Below are 10,234 nucleotides of genomic sequence, written 5' to 3' on the forward strand. Positions count from 1 at the left end.
GGCAAGTGTGGCTGGGACAATGAGCGGCAGATGATCTGGAAGATATTTTCTCCCCAGCGCTACAAAACAAGCCGCAATCATGCCACAAAGGGCTTGTATTGTTGGAAGGGAAATATGTCAACGACAGCGTTCAATCGTGGGGCGGTTAAAAAAAGAAGGAAAAAAAAAAAAAACCTTTTGAAAGTGTAATTTGACCTAGAAAGGTTTTCTAGGTCATCTGAACTTGGCACTTTTGCATCTAACCCCAAAACCTAACACAGACAAAGTACCACGTTCACTTCCTTCTGCCAGGACCAGATAACACAGGAAATGATATTTGTAAACACTGCGGCTGTGTATTTAAGTGCTGTGTTAATCTGCCTTGGACCTGGGAGCCTAGAGAACACGGGGGCAGCCCGGTTCTGGAAGCCCGTGGACCCGGGTTCACGCCCGACTCCGCACCTACAGCCGCTGTGTGGGGTGGCAGGGGTCCCACCACTCTGATGCTCAGACTCCTCTCCCATAAGAAGGGAATGGAACTGGTGTCCATACCGCCTGGCAGGGCGTGGGCACACCGAGGTGCCCTAGAAAGGCAGGGCCCTCCGTTCACCCCAGCTGCCCTCTGCTCTTGACTGTCGAACTTCCCTGCCCCAGGCCTGGGCTCTCCTTAGCAACCCTGCACCACAGGAGCCAGGAGGGCAGTGGGGTAGGGTGGGGGCTCTGTACTAATCGACCTTTTCTCTCCAGAAAACAGACAGAGAGCAAAACTTGCTTCAAGGCACATCAGATGCCAATGAGTTCTTCTACTTCATCTTTACTACCAAGCCACCAAGTGTAAGATAAACCATAGGGACTCAGAGACCTTCTCATGATCCCATTGGGGAAACTGAGGCCCGGGCTGGTAGACGGCCCACAGTTACTGGCAACAGCATGCCAAGAGTTATAGCCACCGCATTACCGGGTCCCCAAGCCGTGTGTCCAGAAGAAGCCAGATTTAGCTCAAGGATGTGGGGAGCATCCCTGCCTACGCCAAGCCCCGACTGACCACCTACGATGTACCCAGCCACCTGCCAGTCTCTGAAGGGGCCAGGGGCACAGAACAGATCTCCAGGGAAGCTTAGGGTCCCACAGGGAGCAGAGGCATTAGCACTGATGACGCCGGGGGTGCAGGGCACCAGGTGGAGATAGGCCAGGTGAGAGCAGTTGATGTCCCCCTCTCAGGCAGAGGGACCAGAGTGAGCAAAGGCTAGGCAGCTGGGAGGATGATAAAAGTGGGGTGTATGCTGGGGGGAGGGCTGTCTAGAAATCACTGAAGTGGGGCTACCGTGCAGAGTGGATGGGGAATCAACATTCACTGAAAAGAAAAGAAAAAGGTGAGCGTCTGAAGCAATGTTTCTAAAAGAAGAGTCATGCTGGGTGCCTAGTTTGGCCAGAGAGTAATAAAATGTCCTGTGAAGCAACAATTAAATCGTTAAAGCCGTGTGGCAGTGACGTTGACGGAGAACTTTAAATCAATGGGACAGAAGAAAGAGGGCAGAATCAGACACCCTGTACGGAAACACACTACAGTTCAGGAGGGCGCTTACTCTGTGCCCAGTTCCATGTGCCAAGCTTCACATCCCATATTTCACTCAGTCTTCGCAACAAGCCTATGAGGGAGGCATTATGATCCGTTTAACAGGGAAGAAGAGCCTAATTGAAGCAACGTGCTCAAGGATCACAGCCAGAGAGGGGCAAAGCCACAATCTTAACTGTGCGAGCTCACACACTCACACCACCACCCTATTTTGTCTCTCCTTTGGAAAACAAAGAGACAAAGACCAATTATTTAATAAACAGAATGGGGCTAACAGGGTTAGCCTGTTCGCATTCAGGAACACTGAACCAGATACCCGCTGCAAGCCGCCCACCGAAATGTACTCGAAACAGATTAAAGAGTTAAATATAAAAAGTCGTGTTTTAGGGAAATATCAGAAAACAGAACAGAATGTTTATCAGATGTGCGGCGGCAGGATAACTTCCTCAGCCCTCGAAGCAATCACGGAGGAAGGGAGATTGACAGATTCAAATACACACGCATTAATATCTTCTGGAGAAGGAAGCATAATAAAGCCAAACGGGAAAGGACATCAGACTAAGAAAATAGCACCAACTATGAGACAGTTAATATATACGATGCAGAAATGGCTCCGTCAAATTAAAGAGACAGCAAGATGCCGAAGGACACAAAGACACGACATAAGCAGGAAAGCCACACAGGAGGCAATCTACCCAGAAACACACACACAGAACAAAATATACACTTGGTTTGATGACAAAGGGGGGACCGTACATAAAACACAGATATTATAGCGAAACGGATACTTCCCACCTCCGCCATCAGGGAAAACAGTTCCTAGAGTACTAGGAAGCAATATGGTGGCCACCCCCTCTATTCCATCCCCCATCCCCCACCCCAGGCAGAGAGCAGGGTAGACATGGACCCAAGACCCCTGCCCACTGCCTCAGGAGGCACCCCCGCACCACAAAGCCCATCAAGCAGGACTGCCCACTCCGTCCAGCTTAAAACAGCCTTCTGTTCTGAGTGCTGGGGAGGGTAGCAGTGATGGAAGGGACACCGTCTTTGTCCTCCTGAAGCTGTGGTTTAGTGAGGGGAACAGGACTGAAATAAGTATATTGGGGACCAGAGTACATGGGAGCCCATAGCCTGCTCAGAGAAGGTGGGTGGCTTCCGAGCAAATCTACCTGCTGGCTGAACAGAATTAGCCAGGTGAAGGCAGAAAGCACCAAATGGAAGGGAGAGGGCAGTGGGAACAGCATCTGCCAAGGCGGAGAGCTGGAGAGGGGGGCTCATTCATTGGAGAGGAAGGCAGTGAGAGCTGAGATGCAAAGGCAAACAGGACCTTATCCTGGGAGCACTCAGGGCCACACTGGGGAGCTGCATTTTAGAAGCTGGCCTCTGGCTCCGGGACGAAGGATGGGTTGGGGAGGGCGAGACTGGAGCCTGTCTAGGAAACCAGGCAGAAGTTGCTGTGACAATCCGGGCTGGGACCAGGAAGCCGGACCCCGAGGAGAGCCTGGGCAGGGAAGAAACATCCGATAAAGCAATGAGAATTAAAACAGTGTGTCAGTGATTCAGAAAGAGAAATCTACATCGGTGGTAGAAAGGGAGCCAGATTAAAACCACGACAGTCCCCAGTGTGTTTTCCAAAATGCAGAACCCTGAGTCTGAGATGAATGAAAAGTGCCAAGAGCAAGGGATCCCCAGGAGTCAGAAGAGGGGTGACTCATGCAGCTTGCAAACCCTAATTTCCTCTCCTTGGTCACACACTTCCTTCTGATTTCTTTTTCTGATGATTCATAAAAAAATTTTTTGCCTTTTAAATCAAACCAGAAATGCTTGCACACCTGGGCTCATTCTGCCCAAGCTTTAACCTCTGCTCCTGAGCCAACAAAACCCAACTTAACCCCAGGTGACTAAGAAGACACTGGTTGCCAAGAAACTGAGAGGAAATGAGGTTTTTGGCTCTGCCCTGTGCCCCACAAGGGTCCTCAGTGGCAGCACACAGATCCACAGACCATTAGTCAGAACCCAGACTTTGGATTTCAGATGAGGGTGTTTAGAACTGAATCAAGCACTGGGCACACATGTTGGGAGACCATCCTTCTATATCTCCATTTTACAGATGAGGAAACTGAAGCTAAGAAAGGTAAAGGAAACTGCCCAAGGTCTTTTGTCTATTAGGTGGCTGAGCTGGGATTCAAACCCAGATCTGATCTCTTTCCACATGTACACGTGGACCCTCAGGCTGCTAAAATGTCAGGCAGTTTTCACATTATGGAGACTATGGGCTGCACTAGGACTAAACCAAGAGTAGGCGTAACAGGAATCAGTCTGCTCCTCTTCAGGCACTTGTCTCCTCATACAAGTCCAGGAGCATCTGGCCATCCTCACAGGCCCAGAGCTCCCTGCATCCTCCACAGACACGGCCCCAGCCCCCACAGGTCTCAGAGTCCACTGGGGGAGGCAGGCAACAAACAAGCAGAAGATGACTCAGGCTGCCACACGAAGGATGGATTCTGTGAGACTCCATTCTGTGAGTCTCAGTTTCCTCATCTATGTAATGGGTTCATAAGAAACCTTGTGGCCCTAGCCGGTTTGGCTCAGTGGATAGAGCGTCAGCTTGCAGACTGAAGGATCCCGGGGTCAATTTCGGTCAAGGGCACATGCCTGGGTTGTGGGCTGGATCCCCAGTAGGGGGTGTGCAGGAGGCAGCCAATCAATGATTCTCTCATGATTAACGTTTCTCTCTCTCTCTCCCTCTCCCTTCCTCTTTGAAATCAATTTAAAAAAAAAAAAAAGAAACCTTGTGAAAGCACTGCCAAGAGGTTCTTGGCATAGAGTTGATGCTTAGAGGGTGGAAGAACAAGGCCTGGGTTTTTGCACCTAATCACAAACCAGGAGAAGTCCACCCTAAATCATCCATAAGTCACTCCCCTGCTCAAGACCCTTCGGAGGCCCTGCTGTCAGGATGAAGGCCCACATTTCCCCCTTGGTGCCCAGGCCCTGCTGATGTCTCCAGCCCCAGCTCTTCCCACCTCCCACAGGAGCGCTACTCTCCTGCCAGCTGAACCATGCCTGGACGTGCCAAGGCGCTGGGCCTGGAGCACAGGTCTCCTGTACACTGGCATTGCTGTCAGTCTCCCCTTCCTTCCTACAAACACTCGATGACCACCAGTCCCAGGCCAGCCCTGTCCTGAACACCCAGAGGCTCCGAAAGTGGCTGAGGGCACATATATGAGTGTGTACATGTGCCCATGTGTGTACATGCACATGAAATAAGTATCCACACAAACCCAGCCTGACCCCCTTTTGCTGGGCTGGCTCTTCGCCCTTCACTCATGCCTCCGTATCCTAAAGGAAGGTTTATTGAGCATTTGCTTGGTGCCAGGCACTGTTCCAGGCCCCTGGATACAGCACTGACTGGAGATCCCTGGAGCTTCCCTCTTGCATTGGAGACAAAAGCAAACAAAAAGCATGGTCAAGAAGTCACTTGCACCGCAAGGTAGAAGGTTCTAAGAACTACAGGAAGCAGGTGAGATGAGCCCAAGTGCTGGGATGGAGGATCTGCAAGTTAAACAGGTGGTCAAGGCAGTCCTCATTAAGAAAGTGACAGTTGAGCAAAGACTAGGAGGAGGTGAGAGAGTGGGCCAGGCAGGTATGTGGGGGAGAAGCGGCCCGTGCACAGGCCCTAGGGTGGGAGTGTGCCAGTGGAGAGCAGCAGGGTGGGCAGAACAAGCCAGGAGCGAGGGGAGGAGAAGGCAGGGAGGCAACAGAGGATGGAGCGTACCCCACAGATGGCACTCGATTACCCCTCCCCAGAGAAAGGAAGCCAGCACTTTTTCCGAGGCCTTATCTGATGCTGTGGTCAGAGGAGCCAGCGAGGGCAGGGGTGAGGCTGCAAAGCTCGGCACACACATCGGAGGAACCTCAGCGGGGCCTCCGAGCAGCTGACATCCGCTCGGCCTGCGGCTTCTTCCTGTGGCTTCTGCATCTCTGGTTGCCCCAAGGCTGCTATTTTTGCTCCTGTTGGGGGTTCTATGCAGGGCTCTGCTGTGGACAGTACTGGGGGCCACTGGGCTTGGCCCCTCTTTGGGTTTGCTCCGCTCAGAGCAAATGTCCTAAGTGTCTTCGGGGACATTTACTGTCCGGCAAGTGGGAAAGAAGAAGGCGTTGGCTGTCGGTGTCATCTTGTTACTCCTCACGGCCCTCCAAGCTCAGAAGGGTTACGTGGCTTGTCCGAGATCACACAGCCAAATCGGATCACAGGCTGAGGATTATAATCCAGTCTGTCTAGGTCTGAAGGCACTTAATTTGCAAGGATCTCTGCACTTTCTGCCCAAATTAATGTTCCCAAGCAACTATTCTGTGCTACCCAGGCTTCCAGAGGCAGGAGGATAAAGATGCATCATCGCGGGTGTGCCCCTCAAGGGCATCTCAGTACTGCTGGGGAGGACTTGACGGGGTGGGCACAGGAAGGGGTCCCTGGCCCAGACTGTTGGAGGTGGGACGGGGGGGCAATCAGAGAAGGCTTCGGGGAAGCAGCGATGCCACGCTCTGTCTACAAGAACAAGCAGGAGTTTGAGGGGTGGCGGAAACCCTGCTTCTAGACCAAGGGGCTGCATATACAAAATCGAGAAGCATGACAGCTTGATCAGTGGGAAGGGGGCTTTCGGAAGCAGCAGGGCAGTGGTTCTGCCTGGCAGGGAGAAAGCAGCTTGCTGACTTCAGACACTGACATGAGACCTGTGCCCCAGGTGGGCATATAGAGGGTATCCAAGCAGATCCCACAGGCCACATGGGACATCCAATCCAAGGCTATAAGCTGGGGCGGGGTTCACAAAGACGCCACTGGCTGCTGTGAGGCAAGCAGATTCCACGGGGGAAGGTGGAGTCATGGAGGCCTGGGCGAGGCTCCCATAGTGACCCAGGTGAAGGGCGGAGAAAATGGTTGTGCCCTGAAGGTGGAGCCAGCAGGGAGTGAGGCACCTGCAGGGAGTGGGACAGAGAGGGGAGTCAAGGATGCCTTAAGCCAAGGAGTGGACAGTCCTGGTGCTCACCAATGGGCATGATGGTGGAGGGCATGTCCGGGGAGGGGGTGTGAGTGAAGACAAGGACCACTTAAAGCCACTGTCTCCTTCACATGAGCCCTCTTGGGTGAGGACACGCAAATCAAAGCTGCCTTTCCATACGACTCCCCACCCTGGAGGGGCTGCTGCTCCTGTGGCTCCATTGTTCTGCACAGGAGGTAAGCCCCGGAGAAGGTGAGTGAGTACATCGCCTAAAGTCTCAGAGCCAGAAATCAAGAGAGCGAAGCCTGCCAATCCAGGCCCACCTGATCCCACTCCCGGGCTCAGCCCAACACACAGCGGGAGGAGACCCCATGCCCTCCCTGGGAAATGGCCTCCAGGGCCTGGCAGAAGCTGGAAGCCACTCCTGGTCCATGATATGCCAGGGCTTCGTATGCGATTGTCCACACACGGGAACATTTGCCAGACTGAACAGAGAGAGATGGGGACTCCCAGGCCGCCCTGGGGTCCTGCTGAGGCCATCGGGGCTGCCGCAGCAGAGCTGCCTCCTGGGGCTCCCAATTTCATTAATTACTGACTAGTAGGGTTTGTGAATGCACGAGGCAGCAGGGAGTGGAGTCCTCACGGATGCCACTAACCAAGGAAGGAAATGAATTTCAAACATGACGCTCACCGTCCCCGGCAGGTGCCACCACAGCCCTGGTTTCCAGCATGGAGTGGAATAGTCGGGGCTGGTGGGGACAGCCTGAATTACTTTTCTGAGAGAATCAGAGACCAAAAGAAGGCAAAGAACTTACCCAAGATCACAGAGCAGTTACATAGCAGGACACACACATATAACCCCAGCCTCCCACTCCCTGGGCACCTTCATTCTTTCCATAAATATTCAGTGGGTGCCTCCTGTGTGCAAGACCTTGTGCCGGCAGACACCTGGGCCCCTCTCACAGGCTCCCCGGGTCCCCTCACCAGGAGGGGAGCACATCATTATTTACCAAGCACCAGCAATGTGCTTCCTAGATCTTATCCCATTTAATCCACCCAACAGTCCGCCGTTCTGTAGGCAAGGAAACCCCGGCTCAGAGAGGTAAGGCGACCTGCAAGGTCCCACAGCAAGCAAGGACAGGGCCAGGGCTCACAGCCAAGTCTTAAACATGGGTTCGGCTTCTGTTCACCATGCTTGGGGGGTGAGGGGGGATACTCCAGCCACACCCTCCCTTCCAAAATCACCTCCCTGCAAGGCCGTCCTCCCCGGCCAGCCCAGGGCTCTCAGCAAGCACTGGTTCTGTGACTGGCTGTTCTCCCGAGACCCCAGCAACGCAATGCCGGTGACTAGTATTCAGTATGCTACTCAGAAAGTGTCCAAAATAAGAGTCAGTTCTGTTTCAAGACAGCCAGTAAGTCCCTGTTAATCCCTCTCCCAGTCAAGAGCCCATGAAAGTCACCAGAGAAAGTCCTATCAGCCAGGGCCGGGAAGCATACTGTCTGTCGCCTTACAGTCACGCTCCCTAAGAAGGAAAGCAGAACACAGGGTCTCTGGCTATAAGCACAAGAGGAAAGCTCCCCAGGACACACACACACACACACTCAGTGTGAGCCATGAAATCCTCTTCCCAAGCACACCTGGATGTTCTGGGTCATTCGGACACACACACACACACACACACACACACACACACTCAGTGTGAGCCATGAAATCCTCTTCCCAAGCACACCTGGATGTTCTGGGTCATTCATTCATTCATTCATTCACATTTATGGAGGTCCTACTTAGTAGGCAAAGTGTTAGGCTGTGTGTATGTGTGTACATACAAGCATATACACACACAATCATCCTAACAGAGGGAAGTAGGTATCGATGTTCCCATTTTATGGATGAGGAGAGTAAGCCTTGCAAAGCTCAAGAAGCCTGCGCTGTGTCATTAACTGTACTTGGGGCCCAGCTGGGTTTTGAAACCTAACCCAGACCCTGGTACACAGTGGGCACTCAACAGCTATTTCCTCAATGGCTGGCTGGCTCCACAGCCTCACAGCAGACCTGGAGGCCTGTGGTCTTTGCTCTTAGACCCCGTGTGGAGAAAGTGGAGATCACCCAGGGGGCACAGCAGCCCATTTCTTGGTCTCTCTTGGTTTGCCCGGGGTATTCCAGGCCTGACTGGGTCATTTCCATTTCTGGGACGCACGTGCATGACGCAGATTTTCAACAAGGGCTGTGGGAAATCAGCACCAGAAGAGGTCAGGCTCCTGCTGTGCTGGGTGCAGCCCTGTCTACTGCGACAAGCCCCGCCCCCAACTCAGACAACTCCCATCACAAAGATAATCTCTAGCTGGGGACAGCTGGAAAATGGCATTCATGTTAGGTTCCTGCATTCAAAATCTGTCACCTATTATGTGTAGATGTGCTTGTCCTCAAATTTGTGATGATGTCCTTCCTCGTTTTTTGCTGTCCTTTCTCCCACAAAAATGACAACAGGTGACCTCGACTGGTTATTTTCCAATATCCTTAGTGAACAAAAGAAAAAGGTGGCACTCACCAAATTTGGGGAGGAACTTTTATTGATTCCACAAATTCCAAAATCCAATGGAAGAGGCAGTTCGAACTTCATTCCTGGTGACGTCCCCAGCTACTCCTCACCCCGCCTTCCTTGAAGGGCCCTTCCCACGCCTCACCCCAGGTATTTTCTGGGCTCCTACTCACATGCTATCCCCATCGTTGCTTCGGAGTGGGCTGGAGTCCCTACCCACCCTTGGCCAGGCCCACTGCAAGGTATGCTGAACGAGTGAGTAAAGAATGACTGAACCACCAAATGCTTTCTGAGCACCCCAGGCACCTATGATGCTCTGGCCACCAATGCCCTGCTGTCCAGGGCCAACTGCAGGCCTCCTGGACCTTCTAAAACATCTTCTTTCTACAATGTGACAAGCACCAGTCCAGGTCCCTGCCTGTTCCCACCCAGGCATCGTCTATCTCTTCATCCCACAGCGACAATCTGACCACCTCCACCCCAGGAGATGGCAGGCACCCCCTGATTACCTTCTGCTGAAACACACCTGCAATGCACCAGTGTCTTGCAAGTAGAAGGAGCCCGAGTCTCATTCCACAGAAGCCCAGACAGTGAGAGAACGCGCCCACGACAGCCTCTGTGCAATTCTGCTGCATAATCAGCAGAGAAAGAGAAAAAAAATGCCAGAAATAGCAAGCTTTGTAAGCCTCCTGACAACTCTTGGTCCTCTATTGGCTGAAGGCCCAGCACCCCCACCCCCATCCCATTCCTGTAAGGTGAAATGGAAAAACCTGTTATTTAACCTCTCTTATCAAAATCCATCTTCTATCCCAATTTGGGCCATGTGTTCAGAGCTCCTGGCAGCAGCAGAGGAGGCAGCCTGTGTATACAACCCAGCTCAGCATCACTGGTGGCTTAAGAGCCGTCTCCACTCACCCTCCGCCTGGGGCACAGGGCAGTGGGTGTTGAATGGGAAAGGCTTCCAGAAGCCCATTGGGTGGCACCTGTCCGTGTGTGGAAATCATGTGCCTTTTCATTCAGCAATTAGACTTCTGGGCACCCTTCCTGCAGAAATGCCTGTACTCGTGTGCTCAATGCGTGCCCACAGACGTTTGCACAGAGAATGAGAGGCAAGGCAAAGGTTTAAAATCGGGTCGAGGGAG

General features: G+C 52.7%; 1 protein-coding gene across 4 annotated transcripts in view; it reads right to left on the reverse strand.

The window, feature by feature from the left end:
• The window catches only part of TOX2 (TOX high mobility group box family member 2), a 93,070-nt gene extending 83,343 nt beyond the window's left edge, over window positions 1-9,727 (reverse strand). For 3 of the 4 annotated variants that reach the window (XM_014543729.1, XM_014543728.1, XM_014543730.1), the window contains exon 1: window positions 9,602-9,727. In XM_014543729.1, the coding sequence (XP_014399215.1) occupies window positions 9,602-9,727 (126 nt within the window). The remainder of the gene's footprint in view (window positions 1-9,601) is intronic. The other variant, XM_005871249.2, reaches the window with a different exon arrangement.
• Between the last annotated feature and the right edge of the window lie 507 nt (window positions 9,728-10,234).

This window comes from Myotis brandtii, unplaced genomic scaffold, assembly GCF_000412655.1.
Source record: "Myotis brandtii unplaced genomic scaffold, ASM41265v1 scaffold333, whole genome shotgun sequence".
NCBI lineage: Eukaryota > Metazoa > Chordata > Mammalia > Chiroptera > Vespertilionidae > Myotis > Myotis brandtii.